The sequence below is a fragment of the Colletotrichum lupini genome, chromosome 2 (assembly GCF_023278565.1).
Source record: "Colletotrichum lupini chromosome 2, complete sequence".
NCBI lineage: Eukaryota > Fungi > Ascomycota > Sordariomycetes > Glomerellales > Glomerellaceae > Colletotrichum > Colletotrichum lupini.
In genome coordinates this window covers 3,102,425-3,117,532 of record NC_064675.1, presented here as the reverse complement: position 1 = coordinate 3,117,532, position 15,108 = coordinate 3,102,425, and the positions used below count along the sequence as shown (strand labels likewise).

The window sequence follows — 15,108 nt, the reverse complement described above, 5'->3', positions numbered from 1 at the left end:
TCGGAACCCATATATACAAGCATGGAGAAAATCAACAACCAAAACCAAAGGAATGGATTGTAGAACTGTCTGCTTCTTCCTTCTGAGCAACGTTGACCTGGAAATACAACATAAGTGGCGGCAGTCACTTCAACATTAAAAGAGTTCCAGGGACATCCGCTCAACTTAACCCAACCGGACTGTCCATTGCGCCGAGTGAACAGGACAGAAGCGGGCCAAGGATCTCCCAAGCAACAAGGCGAGCGGGAAAGGAAGAGTCGGCACGGTCCGACTAGGTGCCCAAGTCTTGCTCTTCCTCGCAACTCAGAACGACACACTTGGCCCTCCTCCGTCCTCACCGCGGGGCCCTGGGAATAAAGCTCAGGCACCAGAGTCGATCGAAGCTTTGGGATCAGCCTATCCGTGTTAGAGTGATTTCTCTACCGGGAAGACCGCAGGGCTGGAATGGCAGACGAGGGAGACCCCGAGCAGGGAAGCATGATGGACGCGGGCACTCTACGAGTTTTAGGCTGGGCGCATGAGATCGCGCGGGGGCCGATGCTTCTGGTCCGAGCCAGGAGCAGGCTGGCGGAAAGGTTGCTCAGGTTTCAAAACCCAAGGCTCTCGCGCGCTCGCGCGCGCCGTGCTCATTCGCCTGGCCCGCGACAGTCATACACACAAACGACGTGGAGGTATCGCGTTTGGCGCAACTTCGATTTCTAATTACTCCGACGGACCGGTAGATTCTTGTTTGACACTGCAACCCTCACTCCACCAGAACTTGATGGTGTGGGTGTCGTTGGGGCTTGTAGGATAAGTTTTGGGTGCTATTCGATTGCCGACCATCCGAAATTCTGGCAAAACGTCGTAATCGGAGCCGTTACTGTTGCATTCTCGAGTATGATCTACGAACTCGGATCGGTGCGGGGTGGATTAATGTTACGTAACAGGGATAGTAATCGTACCTCACAAAGTGCCCGTCACGTGCTGAATCACGTGTCTATCTTAGATATCGTATATATAGACCTTCTCCTTTTATCTATTTCTATTTTAATAGTTAAGCTACTTTTATTATACTCCGTATGCCTATTACTACGTACTATAACTCGTAATAGTTATAAGCCTAGCTCTTAGTTAAGACCCTATATTACGATAACGTACTTATTAATACGATTCTTACGATCTCTTTAAAATAACCGACTTACTTATACTTATTTTAGCCTAAGCTAAACTAACTAGCCGTAATAGTTAAATTAAATAGTTTAACGTACTTCGTACTATAAGTAAGGGCGTTAGGGTCTAGAAGTACGTCGACCTAAACGCTTTAAATTCCGACGTATTCCTTAACCCCTCTATAGCGCTTACTTTACCCTTAGAATTCGGACGATTAGTTATAACCCGTAATAAAGAAGAACTACGAGCCTACTAGGCCCGTTATAAGGCGTTTAAGAACGACTAAAAAAACTAAGAAATCCTCTGCTAATAGCTTCTAAATATAACTCTTAGTACGAACCTTTTAACTTTCTTAAGTATAAGTAACTTATAGAACTAAGCCGGGTTTCTTTTTATAAAGCTAGCTATGCTACTTACTTTACGTAAATAAATCTATTTTTATACTATACTTATAAAAAGGATCTATATACTCGAGAGTATTTAGAAATAATAAGAGCTCGATATTAAATATAAGTAACTCATAGCTTACGAACGTAATACTATTAATACGTATATTAAAGTCCTTGCTTAGTAATTAGTAAAATTAATTAACGCTATATTATACGAATACGTATTTTAAAAAGCTACTAAGAACGGCGCTAAGTTTAGTATATAGCGAATCGTTAGATATTTAAAATAGGAATTTGCGCCCCCCGAACTAGTAGTAAGGAATGCGGTTCGAGAGGAATATTAATAAGCCCTTAATAAAGCGAGGACCGGAATTAATCCCTAACGCTAGTATGAGGAGTAGTAGTCCGCTTATCTCTAAGCTAAAACGTATAATATTTTAAAAATTAGTAAAGAGATCGCCGTACTTAACTTCTTAGTTATAGTTAAGTTTAGACTTAACCCTATATAGGGCTAATATATATATAAGACCTTTAGCAAATTAATAGCCTTCGGAACGCATACGAGGACCCTCGAGGAGATTACGTATATATTTAGCTTAGTAACCTAGGACGTATATACTAAACGACTTTTAAGTTAAGGAGGGGCTTACTCTACTTTTACTAAACGCTCTAACTTAGTTAACGACGTAAATAATAAGGGTAACGTTATATACTTTTATAATTGCGCATACCTATAGCGCCTTACGGCGTGCTAAAAATTAGAATAAGTACTTATAGGCCGAAACGCTAATAAGTTATTAATACGAATACTAAGGAGCTATATAAAAGAAGTCCTCGCCGCTATTAAATTAAATAAATAGAAATTACTTTATAGTAAGCTTAAGAAAGCTAGTTAGCTAAGGAACGATAGAACCCCTAAGAAACCTAGGTTTTTAAAAGGATCCTCTAACTAACCTATAGCGAGCTTATTAATAAACTAGGACGAGGGCTACGTAGTCGCTATACTTATAAAGAGTTAGGACTTAGAAATAAACGCAATTTTTAGTACCCCTATAAGTAGCGCTTACCCCCTTTTTTAAAGCACGGTAATAGATAGTTATAGAGTAATATATCTAGTTAATAATAAGAGCCTACTTAAACCTAAGAGTTACGTACTATTAGGTAATAAAGACTACGTTAAATTAAGAACTACTATACTACTTATTACCGCACGCAGTACTCGTATTATAAAGGGCGTCCTAGACGGACCTAAGGGAAAGGGAACCTACGATTTAAAGCTCTAAAACGTCGCTTATATTAAGGGATTTTATATTAATATAGTCTTAGAGACTTTACTAAATAAAAGCGCACTCTAATACTGCGGTCTAGATTATACTTTATAATAGGGAACGTTTTATAAGAGTACTATTAAAAAGTAGCTTATCTAAAAGAATAATCTAGTTTTTTTCGAATATAAGCTCCTCTAATCCTATCCTTTTTCTATAAACTTTAAGCGTGTCTTATAGAGCCTAGCTAGTATTATGCTACTAATTAGCTATAGAAAATTCCGTTATTTATATTAACGTACCCGTGAGAGGTCTAATAGCGCGCTCTTTTAGTACTTTAAAATAGGTTATCTCGGACCTAATACTCTTCGTTAATTACTATATAAGACTCGAGGTATGCGTATTAAACCTCTATTATAAGTTAAGTATAAAATATATATATTATCCGAAGCTAAGATAGTAGTTTTAAGAGGACTACCCTTAAGAAGAGCCTTATAGCTATAGTACCGTATATACTAGGATCTCTTTTATTTCGAACTATTTTTTAGTAAATAATAATATATATTTATAGCTTCTAACGAATATAGTAAGTAGCTTAGGGGGTTCTTTTTAAGGATAAAAATAGAAGAGGAAGTGCTTTTTATACTACAGAGCCTCGAGGTAGCGATTCGTTATTAAAAAAGGACTCTAATTTGCTTTTTTAGAAGTAATAATAAGACCGCTCTCTTAACTATAAACGTTAGATACGTATATAAAACGTAGTATAGCAAGCTAGGAATCGGAATAGAACTTCTATTTTTATATACGAAGGAACCCGTAGGTAACGCTAAAAGAGTAAGTTAATTCGTAATTACTAAAGCTCGTAAGATACGCCTTTTTACGAACTTCCTTACGAATCTATAGGACGAAATAGTGCTAGCGGCAATTTTTATTTATAATATTACCTTATAGGAGGCTAATAAAGGAGATTCGCTTATTATAATAGAAATTAACTAGTAGAAGCGGTATTAACGTTAGTAGTAAACGGGTTATTAAGTATAGGATTTTGAACTAGTTACCCCGTATCTCGGTGGTCTCTACGTATATAGCTACTAAGTATACCCTCTTTATAGGGATCGTAAGAGGGGTATATATTAAAAAGAGTTTAAAGTGCTTCCCTGCGGGTATATAGGATACTTAGTTAGATATATATTAGAAATATATAACCTATATAGGGTCTAAGTGCCCGCGCTCGAGTAGGTATTTATTATAAAGAATATTAGGTTTAATAAAGAAGTCTTTTATAATCCTATATATAAGGAATAAGCTATCGTAAGTAAGTAAGCAAATTTAGTAATCTAAGAGATATAAGAACTTTTTAATACTAATAATAAGTTAATTTAAGTACTTAGGGAAGTAGATCTAGACTTCGGAAATACTAATACTTAAAATAACTCTATAGTCGAGGATAGTATTATTATTAAATTTTTAACTATTTAGGACGCTAAGTAACCGATAGACGTACTCTAGGGTGCGGTAAATAAGGCTAAAGAGGCTAATATAGTCTTATTATTATTACTAACCCCTAAGATAACCCCCTTACGCGAGCTTAGGGGTAGAGGTAAAAAAGGGGATATAATAACTAAGTTATAAACGGCTCTGCGCAGTCTATAGTCCTCCTTATGAGCGCTTATATATACTACGGAGGTTCTCGAGCTTTTAATTCTTAACGGCTCTTAGTAAAACGCTAGAGTACGTAGTAAACGAGGTACCGATTATAAAGAAGTAATTCTTAACGCTAAAATCAACGTTAGTAAAGAACCCTTATAATAAACCTCTATTATTATATAAAAATAGAGCTTATAAGAACTGCCTTATTAAGTACTAAGTAAAGCTCCGTTAGGTCCTAGACGTTTAAACCGGGCCCGTAGACCTTTATAACGCTTTAATAATAGCATCTTTGCGACGCTCTTATATTCGAACATAAGAGACGGTAATTATTATAACCGTCTCTAGGACTATTTTTTCTTTACTTTTATACCTAATTAGTAAAAAGCTATAGAGGAAAGTAGTATAGGATATATAATATTTTATTAAGTAGTAAAAAGAGCAGTTTATAGGACCTACCTAGAGCACTCTAGAGGAGTTTAGAAATTATAACTTACTAAAGTTAACTTCTAGAGCCTATTAAAGAAGTTTAGCGATATTAAATATCTCTTACCGTAACTATAGAAGTTACTTAGGGATGCTATAGACGTAGAAATAAAAAAGCTAAGGGATATTAGTATATAAGAAGAGGTCGACCGTAATCTTAAATAAGGGATCCTATTTTTATTAAAGTAGGTATATATTTATAAGTACGATATTAATAACGAGGTTAGCGAGGTAAAAGTACGTATATATATAAGGGGGGATATATAACTACTTAACCCCTTATAAAATACGTACGCTTCGACGCTCGCCATAAAGGCTTTTAGGCTTATAATAATAATAGCTACCTAATTCGACCTTAAGGCAGACTAGTATAATACTATTAACGTATTTCTTAACGTGCCTCTTAAGAGCGAGAAGCTAGTAATTATTAAACTCTTAGAGGGATATAAGGTTACTAATAAAATAAGTAAACTCTAACGCGCTCTATATAGCCTCTAAAACTCGCTAATTCTTTAGTTTTAAACTTTTACTTCTATACTCCGTAGTATAAATATAATATATAGTTACGAGGAGATCTATATTTACTAAACTATAAATAAGAAAGTAATACTAGTATTCTACGTTAATAACTTTATTATTTTATACTATTAAGACGACCGAAAGGCAGCTTAGGGGATCGTCGACGGTATAAAAGAATATATTAACCTTAAAGAGAATAGACTAATTAATTACTTTTTTAGAGTGCGGATTTTATAAAACCGTACTACTCGTAAGGTTTACTTTATTTACAACGTATATATTAAGCGAGTTACTAAGCGCTTCGACCTTATAAATTTACTATATCTAGCTACCCCTCTTTTTTAAAAAAAGTTTAAACTAAACGAGGGGTAAGTAATAAAAGAGGAAATAAAGAGCTACTAAGAGAAGGTCGGGAGTATGCTTTATATAGCTATTATAATTAGACTAGACGTTGCCTTTACTTACTTATAATTATTACGGTTCCTAACTAACCTAAGCGTAACTTATATTAAAGTAATTAACTACTATATCTAATATCTCTATATAACGAGATATTTTGCGCTCTATTATAGTAGTATACTAAGTGCGCAATTATTACTTCTAGCTAGAGATACTAACTTCGTAAATAACGAAGTAATATAACAATTATCTTAGGGATATATAATGTTCCTTTTTAGCGGCCTAATTTAATAGAAATTAGTACGCTAAGCAACGGTTACGACGTTAACTACCGAAGCTAAGCTTCTTTATTTTAAAGAAACTATAAAAAAGACTATGGCTCTAAAGCGCCTTTTTAAGGATATTGCCCTTAACCTAGGAGAAGTATAGTTAGTTAACTACGATAATTAGTAAATAATTCGACTCGTCGTAGGGGAAGGAGAAAGAATAGTTACTCGACTTTATTATATCGATATATAGAATATATAGTTAAAATAAGAGCACGCTAGAAGTAGCTTCGAGGTTGCTTATATATTAATAAAAAATATACTAGTAGATAGACTTATTAAAAACCTTTTACGAACTAAGTTCGAATATTTCCGTACACTTCTTAACCTCTATAATGCGCGAGAAGCTATTATAAATAGCTAAAATAGTTAAAAATAATTAATTTAGGCCACGCTTAGAAAAACTTAATACCCAAAAGTAGACGTTAGATAGGCCTAGAATAGCGAAGAGAACTATACTTACTACGGGGGGTGCCTTAGCCTCTTAGCATTCTCTTCTACTTCTTACCGCCCTTTTAAAAAGAGCTAGCCTTGCGTTTTTTAGACCTTAGAATAATATTAAATATAAATTCCTAAGATAATAAGTATATAATATACCCTTTTTAGAGGGCTTATTATCTAAACTAATCTTATTTTTACTCTTAGACTCCGAGGGGGGGAATAAGTAAAAGCCCGTTAGAGCTCTTATTATTACTATTTACCTTATTATTACCCTTATTACGGCCGCTAAAAAGAGCCTCGAACTTAATAAAGTCCTCGGCGTCTTGACTAGTAGCCTCGATATCCTCTTAACTAAGGAGGGAGAGCTCGGTAGCCGGGCCCTAGTAGGCAGGTAGGAGGTCGCGGGGGGGGGTAACGACCTAGAGGGGCTTATTAATATTATCGCCTATCTAAACTCTTAATAAACTGTATAATATATATATAAAAAGTATTATAAAAATTGCGCAAAACTTATTATTACTTCTAGATATATTAAATATTTATATTTAAAATAAAATTAGTAAACGATTTAACGGTATAGGTACGCGCGCGTAATAGATAGGGGTACTTATAGTAACTATAAGAGGTTAAAAAGAGGAAAAAAAATAATAGCTAGGTAACGCTATGAGAATTTAGATATACGTAAGGCGGCTAGGTAGCCTCGCCCTTAGTAATTTACATACCGGAAGTAGTAGAATACGTGCTATTCCGGGTTAGGATTCTATTTATTTTAAATAAAGGGATATATTTATAATAAACGCGGCTTAAAAGACGCGTATCCCTTGCGCTTAATTTTCCTTTATTTATATTTAACTAAATTAGGCCTTTATAAGGGTATTTAAAGATTCTATCTTAGGTATAATAGCTCCCTAGCGGTAGTAATTAGGGGGTATGTTACGTAATAAGGATAGTAATCGCACTTTATAAAGTGCCCGTTACGTGCTGAATTACGTATCTATCTCAGATATCGTGTATATAGACCTTCTCCTTTTGTCTATTTCTACTTTAATAGTTAAGCCACTTTTACCACACTCCGTATGCCCATTGCTGCGTGCCATAACTCGTGACAATTGATGTAACACCATGTCAACATCCAAGAGCGAGGGCATGAAAACGAGAAGGTCTGGCCAAGATGAGAAAGCTCGTTGTGAGATGAACGACAACGGCGTCGGGAAACGACATGGATCAATCTGACTTTTATTGTTTCCATGCAGCACCGTTCGATTGTTCTATCGTTCCATGTCTCTCTTTACACTTTTGTTGTTGCGGTAGTGGCAAGACGCCAAGAAGGACGGCGAAACAACGGAGACCGTCCGTCATGTTCGCCATCTGATGCGTGCCCTTTGCACATTTACTGAGTCGTCCCTTGTGAGTTAAACTCTATGTTCTGAAGAGGATTCCGTCCCGACGAGATAAGAGGACTAGGTCAAACAATGCTTGACTCACGTTTATGGAGAGGATGAGGCTCAACATGGAACAACGTCAACCCTTCCTGGCATCTAACACATGTCACAATGAGACAGACAAGTGTTGTGTCGGATGAACCGCGATTTTTTATTTCTCTGGCTACTGATAGCTATGCAGTGGACTGCAACTACCAAATGCACAGTTCCTTGGCGGTGTTCTCAAAGTTGATGATTGTGAACCAAAGCTAACCCAAGTTTCCCGAGTATTCCCTTGTATCCTTCTCCAACCTTTCAGATATTGCTGGTGATTCCAGACGTCTAATCGTGCTTCAGAGGCGGGTCGGACTTGCAACAGTCGTACTTGTCCGTTGCGACGATCCAGAAACTGAGTGGGAACTCCTTGCAGCCGATACTGCCTCTGACTTCCATGCTATCGTCCTTGCCGCAGTGATGGAAGCTCTGAGCGAAGATGCCATACATGTCGAGGTTGCCGATCTTGGAACTCTTGCCATTGATCGGGGAACCTTGAACATTGGCGAATTCAGAACCGACGGCGATGAGACAAGTGCCGATTCGCATGAACTCAACCCACTTGGTGCCACGGAGATCAAGGTCAGAGAAGGTCCAGGTACCGGATGTCTTGGCCATATGCTTGTATATCTCCATGCAGTCCTTAGCCAAGGCCTTCTGGTCGCGGTTGTAGCAGGTAACGCCTTGTCCCTGACAGACCTTCTCGGACTTCTCGCTTTTCTCAAACGTGTGACGTTTGGAGAAGGAAGAGGTGCTGAAGTGATTGATGATGGGAACGGGAATGAGGGTCTCTCTGGCAAGGAGAGTATCGTCGGTGTTGATGTCATCCTTGGCGATGTTGTCGACACTCTTCTTGGTTTGCTTGACTTCAACAACCGAGGAGACCGCGCCCTCGGCATCGATGGAGTCGGCCTTATCGACCTTCGGAACGGTGAAGATGGCCTTGCACTTGCCGTTGCCGAGAAAGACCTCGTGGCAGATAGCCTTGGGACAAGGCGGCTCAGTAAAGGCGCAGAGAGAGCCACAGGCAGGATCGCGGATGATTCCAGGACCCTGGGCAACCGGGTTGGCGGCGACGGCAAGCGCCATCACAGCGGTAGCGGTAGCGAGAAGACGACCTATGACAACCATCTTGAGGTTTGTTATGTGGGAGACTCTATTGGTGATACAGATGGAAGCTGTCTCTTGGAGTAAAGAAAATGTAGAACTTTGTCTGCTTCTGGCTGTGGTATCCGTCGTATTTGGCAGTCGAGGGGTGGGCGGGTAGGTCGAGGTGAAGAAAGCAAAAAGCAAGTAGGTCTCGGATGGTAATTACTTTACTGGAAGCTCGAGGCAGTGAACTAGGTGCTTTGAAATCTTTGTATTTTCTCGCTTGATAGTAGAGGAAGGAGGGAAAACAAAGGGAGAAAGTGCGATTGTGGGTGTACAGAAACGCCAGTTGTGAAGGGGAAGGCACGGAGGAGCAGCGTGAGGTGAAGAGGGAAAGAAAAACATGATACCTTAGGTATGACAATTATTGAATGAGGGAACCTGAAAACACAATATTCACATACAAGGCCCAGATGTGAAGTATTTCACTCTCTGTGCGCTGTGTAACACAATAGCCGGGCCAAGGTGAGATATCTTGTCCACCTGAGGCTAAGTCAACCTTCTGTAGTTCAAGGCACTAGACTTGACTATTGTAGTGAGTATTCCATTCACATGGGTCCAGTCATAGTGTTCGTAATGAAGCCTGTGTATTGAGACTAAAAGTATCCTCCTTCCAATGTGACCTCAAAGAATTCCAAGATGCGGCCACGAACTACCCGCTCTTGCAACCCGTTTCTTGTGAATCCATATCGACCCTGTAATGATATTTATTCTCAGGAGCCAAATCTCACAAGGCATGCTCACTCCTCAGTTGTCCCACTTGATCATGTCGGGGTTGGCGATGTACCAGTCGGTAGCGACCTTGCCACCCGAGGCGATGCAAGAAGAGCGACCAGCAACCTCGACCTGGTCCATCATTCTGTGCTTCTCAATGGCCTGCTGGATGATCTCGGTGACATCCTGGTTGCCAATGTTGATAGCAGCCTCGGGGCGGTTCTCCTTGGTGGCGCCGACGACAAAGGCGCAGGTGCCAACAACAGAGAGAGCGACCCAGCGGTGCTTGTCCAAGTCGGCCTTGGAGACGGCCCAGTGGCCAGCGTTAGAGGCGGCCCAGTCTTTGATGGCGAGGCAGTCGGAGACGAGGGGCATGTATGGATTGATGTGGCCGGAGTGAAGGCCATTGACGTTGTCGCAGAAGTCCTCGTTGCCAGTCTTCTTGTTGGGAATCCAGGTGGTGGCTCCAGAGTTGATAGCATTCTTCACGCTGTCGAAGTTACCCTCATTGGACTTGGCAGGATTGAGAGTGAAGACGGCGAAAACGCTGCCATCGGAGGCTGTGAAGGGGTGGCAGACAGCGTTGGCAAAGGGAGCCTCAGTGGCCTCGCAGATGGTGGCCATGTCGGCCTTGACCGGCTGCTCAGCAGGAGCAGCAGAGGTGACGATTGCGCCCAAGATGGCCGAGAAGGAGGTGATGACGGTGATGCTCTTCATTTTGGCGGTGATTGTGAGTGAAGGATTGAATTCAGGATGGGATATTGTGATGCGAGGTGTAGAGGGTGTTTGAGATTGTCTGTTGTTGATTGTCGATGAGACTTTCGTGGGGTTGAATTGTTTGTGGGAGGAATTTTTCCCAAGAGAGGGAGGGGCAAGAGACTTTTTCGTCCTTTTGATGTGAAGCTTTCATTGAATACTCACTCAGGCAAGGGCGGTGTGCGATTTTTGATGGTGAATACCATCACGGTCTTAAATGAAAAGGGGGCAGTAGTGGATTGGGGGGGAAGGTGCCTCCAGCCCATTGAGCAGAAGCAAACAAGAACAAGCCGTGGAAAGTTTGTTTGCAAATGGCTTCTATTGTTGCACCATGGACAATTGAGTATGTTACTGAGATATTCACGACGAGGAAATGTGTCTCAACATAGCTGGTAAGTGAGATAACTTCAATAAGGGGTGAGGTATCATGTGTTGCATAGCTTCAATACGATCAATGCAACGACCTACCTAGGTTGATTCCCTTCATCAAAAACCTTCATAACCGGGCTGTTTGAAACAAGCCCTCTTAGACTTTGGTCAAAAATTCCCAATCCTATTCCTGTATACTTAGTTGTGGTTACGCATGGGAGATCTTCCTACCTGATTTGCTTACCTCTGACGACTTGGGGCGATGTGTACGAGATACGACTACGCTACATACTATTCTAAATGATCTACCTCATGTTTGTGGCTTGAATCTCGTTGGTCAATTCCTCTTTTCAGACATACCGTGACTGGAATTCATCATGTTGACGAAGTTCTCTTCCTTAGAACATCGATGCGACTGGGCAACAGAATCATCTTGCAATCGTGAGGTCCCCAAGCTGTCCACCGATTCAAGACGAAGAATACCACCCCTTTCAGGTATACTAGTCTTGTCTCTGCAAGCGCTGTCCTTATCTCTAATCTGGAAAAGTGCCAGCTGAGTAGTGGCACAACCTGTGTGTTCCCCCGCAGAGGACGAAAAGGGGCCAGCATCTCGCACCGCAGGCTGAGCCAGGCATCCAAGCCGTAAGCACACACTCTCTCGGAAAGGCACTGATCTCTTGACCTCGGACTTATCCGGTCGGATAAGTGTCGCGAGTTGAGACATGTGTGATGGTGTCCTCGGGTTGAGCCGCTGTCTCAAAAGGCTCTATCCGCCGAGGCAACGCCTTTTGCGTGTTCAACGTCTGGCGTCATACCGAGTATGTATCTGGGCACATCATCACCTTACTGCTGCCTTGCTGATTAATTCTTTAAAGAGGCATAGACTTGACGCCGTGTTACAGATGAGCCAACCATCTCCGACTACACTTAGTGAGCAAGAGATGGATTGCGAGGGAGTCGGAAAAGGAAGGCCGAACGCCGTAGATGACCAGCCAAAGGGCTCTACAATGTGCAGAAAACAAGTCAGTCGCGTCAGCCAAAAGAGACGAGGCAACCGCACTTTCGCTAGCCTCGTTGAGAATGGGCAAAACTTTTTTTGAGAGAAGCTGGGAATTCTGCACCCATCTACACCCTTGGTGTTGCAACCGGGCGCAGGCTGGTACATGTGAATGAGGGGTGGTGTCTTGTTGTGTAGAAGCCAAGGGCTCTTCTGCTTGCAGGGATTATCAGCATACTGACTGATTCCTCTTCAAGCCAGGTGCTTTGTAGATGTTACACCAAACACTCAACGTTCGAGGATAGTGCCACTTTGCCGAAACTTCTTGAATGTACTGACATGACGATCAGTTGAGAATTCAATGGAGACGGCGAGAGTGACAGCTCTTGTCCTCCCTCGACCGTTGGGCATATATACAGATGGCGGCGGCCTTGTAGACGGTGAGACCCAGGAGCCAGGCCTCTCGTTTGTGACATGGAGTACAGCTTTTCGGCTTCTGAAGGACAAAGAAAAGACCCGCAGTTTGACGGAAAGCCGCCAGATCGCTCGATTGTACGCGTTGTACATGAGGTGAGCAGGGAAGTCCCTGTGGCATTAGGCATCTCTGCAATGGCTACGACGAAGATAGATCCCAGAGTACGTGAGGAGATTTTTCTTGTATCACCTCTGATGTGAGAATATGCGTGTCCAACGTCGCGCAAAGGCCCTGCACAAAGACGATTTCAGTTGCTGTGGGACCCGGGCTTCTCGACGTGCAGTGCCGATGAGTACAACGTTGGGACTACACGCATCGAAGTCGCCGAGGTCTTAGAATTCTGTGTCGTCAGGAAATGCGAGTTCGTGCCAGCTCCGTGGATGTTGTGTACCGACACAGCAGACAGCCTTGGTCTAGGCTTCTGCTGATCAGCCGCGGCGTCTGAATATCATCAAGCTTAACTGGCAGACGGTGTGGACAGGCCTCCCCTGTCTCTTGAAGATCGAAGGAGTTGAAGAGGCTTCGCGAGGTAGTAAAGATCCTTCATTATTGCATGGATGGTGCTTGTAAAGGAAGCAGGAAACCGATCAGAGCAGTTGTCAGTCACGTCAGTTAAGGTGCGGCTCTGCAATGGCAACTGAGACCAGTTGGCATTATTGTCTCATTCTTCTCCGCCACTACACATCATTCGAGCACTCTAAAATGTTGTGAGGCCATGAGAACGACGTGGACATGGGAGGAAATAGGCGCCTGCGAAAAAGTTGGCGTTTGGATTGGACTCGTATCAGAAGACCGGCCACGTAAGATGCTCCATTCAGAATGGTCTTGTCGAAGTGTCAGATGGACCACCGACTAGGCCAGCTCCAAAGATCGAGTTAGAATTCGCACGGTCCAGACCACAACCTGGATGAGAGGCGCACTTCGAATCCTATCTTTGATACGAAGCCGAGGGCGGTACCGACTGCACCACCCTCGTCGACGAACAGCCTTAATGTCTCGGTTGTTACGGACTCAGAATAGTCTCTCTCACGTCCTGCATAAAGACGTACGCATGTCTCGATCGCTGGCATCTCGAATTCGCATCCTATGACCGACAAGAATCTTGTATTCTTGCCCATTCCTTCGTGTCGTGTCAGCTTGATTGGCCAAGCACCTAGGGCTTCTGCCGTGTAACATTATTTCTGCAGGTCGTTGCTGGATGTTCCTTATCGGAGTCATTTGATGCACCCCTCACCAATTGGAGTCGTCTTTGAGGGGGAGTCGCGGTCGTTGATTGGGGTCGATGATGGCACCCAGAAGTGTAAGAATCCTATATCCGATTGAGCCGGCCCTGGACAGTGTTGACCGCGAGCCTGCGTGGATTTGCCGATCAAGCCATACAGCTGGACACACTCTTTAATGCGCGTCCTCCACACACCTCAAGAAAAAGCGGCACGTCTTCGGTGAAGGAATCGAGGTTGACAGATATTCAGCCGGATGGTTGCCTTGTTTCGTGCGGCGCGGACCATTTCCACTGTCCGCAAAATTCGCCTTCCGGGTCGACCCTCCCTCCCGCCCGTCAAATCCGCCCGTGCCCGTGCAAGACAAAGTCAGTCTCTTGCGGGGTAATGAGCACCGGCAGAGACGATAAACGAGCAGCTCTCGGTGTGTAGTGTAGAGGCCCGTGTTTGCCAAGACATGGTGACAGCTTCTGATTCCAAGCGCAGTTCTAATACAGACGACTCAGGCATATTCGGTACGTATAATGCACAGTCGCCGAGGCCCGTTGGACTCCGAGTAGCATTTCAGACTTTATTTCGTTTTGTCGAGTTCATCCATCGACCAGGTCAAACTCTCTGGCTCAGGCGAGGGAGACAGGCGTCTCAAGTATCGCAGTTGAAGTAATTGCCGTTTGATGACCAGGCTGCCAATCCAAAGGCGAGGAACGTGGCGCTCGACTGGGCGGTGCCCACCACTTCACCGAAGCGACAGGGATGGTGCAAATGGATGCCTCGAGAGCGACGAAGTATTTTATGAGTAGGTGGCTTGCTGGGTTGAGTGATAGGTTGCGCGTATGGTAGACAGTTGCATATTCCTGGCGGTGAAAGTCAGCTTCCTGGCTTCCTGGAAGCTCGCAACGCCCGCCCCCTCTTCTCAAGGCCACTATTTCCCACCCTTCTCTCCCATCTTCTCTCTTCCCCTCAACAGACGAAAGAGGCCGGATAGCTGAACTGGACACTCCAAGGACAAGGCTCGTATCATCGGAAAGAAAGCAGTTGAGATACGTGCTGCTGCGGCCAAAGTTGTTGATGGTGGCCATTCCGTTCTTGTCCCCGAGCCCAGACCTGCATCCTACAGTCAGGAACACAGATCAAGACAGACCAACAGCATAAGTACCAACACACCCTCCCGTCGCTCATTGTGTCTCATACACCCTTCCACAAAGGACTGCGCTCGCCTCACTTTGTCTAGCACAGTCTCCGAGTCGAGACAGCCACAACCCTCTCGACTTCTTCTGGTACGACATTCCACTCTGCATAAGTATCTCCCTCCTACTTCATTGAATGTTA

The 15,108-nt window shown here is 42.9% G+C and overlaps 5 protein-coding genes across 5 annotated transcripts; all 5 read right to left on the bottom strand.

The window, feature by feature from the left end:
• Positions 1–31: 31 nt before the first annotated feature.
• On the bottom strand, positions 32–479 carry CLUP02_03223 (uncharacterized protein; the record flags this gene model as incomplete). The annotated part of the gene is made up of 4 exons (XM_049282248.1): positions 32–97; positions 176–271; positions 339–396; positions 424–479. The coding sequence occupies 4 exons, from the start codon at positions 477–479 to the stop codon at positions 32–34; spliced, it is 276 nt and encodes a 91-aa protein (XP_049139391.1).
• Positions 480–504: 25 nt separating this feature from the next.
• On the bottom strand, positions 505–825 carry CLUP02_03222 (uncharacterized protein; the record flags this gene model as incomplete). The annotated part of the gene is made up of 2 exons (XM_049282247.1): positions 505–634; positions 713–825. 2 exons carry the CDS (start codon positions 823–825, stop codon positions 505–507), a joined length of 243 nt encoding a protein of 80 aa, XP_049139390.1.
• A 7,562-nt stretch (positions 826–8,387) lies between these two features.
• On the bottom strand, positions 8,388–9,593 carry CLUP02_03221 (uncharacterized protein; the record flags this gene model as incomplete). Its single annotated transcript, XM_049282246.1, has 2 exons — positions 8,388–9,398; positions 9,441–9,593. The coding sequence occupies 2 exons, from the start codon at positions 9,591–9,593 to the stop codon at positions 8,388–8,390; spliced, it is 1,164 nt and encodes a 387-aa protein (XP_049139389.1).
• Positions 9,594–9,995: 402 nt separating this feature from the next.
• On the bottom strand, positions 9,996–10,679 carry CLUP02_03220 (uncharacterized protein; the record flags this gene model as incomplete). Its single annotated transcript, XM_049282245.1, has 1 exon — positions 9,996–10,679. The coding sequence occupies one exon, from the start codon at positions 10,677–10,679 to the stop codon at positions 9,996–9,998; it is 684 nt and encodes a 227-aa protein (XP_049139388.1).
• Positions 10,680–11,843: 1,164 nt separating this feature from the next.
• On the bottom strand, positions 11,844–15,065 carry CLUP02_03219 (uncharacterized protein; the record flags this gene model as incomplete). The annotated part of the gene is made up of 16 exons (XM_049282244.1): positions 11,844–11,913; positions 11,988–12,089; positions 12,209–12,325; positions 12,396–12,418; positions 12,486–12,750; positions 12,823–12,972; positions 13,030–13,122; positions 13,256–13,383; positions 13,448–13,520; positions 13,590–13,679; positions 13,794–13,889; positions 13,977–14,249; positions 14,310–14,329; positions 14,415–14,883; positions 14,944–14,953; positions 15,002–15,065. The coding sequence occupies 16 exons, from the start codon at positions 15,063–15,065 to the stop codon at positions 11,844–11,846; spliced, it is 2,043 nt and encodes a 680-aa protein (XP_049139387.1).
• Positions 15,066–15,108: the final 43 nt, after the last annotated feature.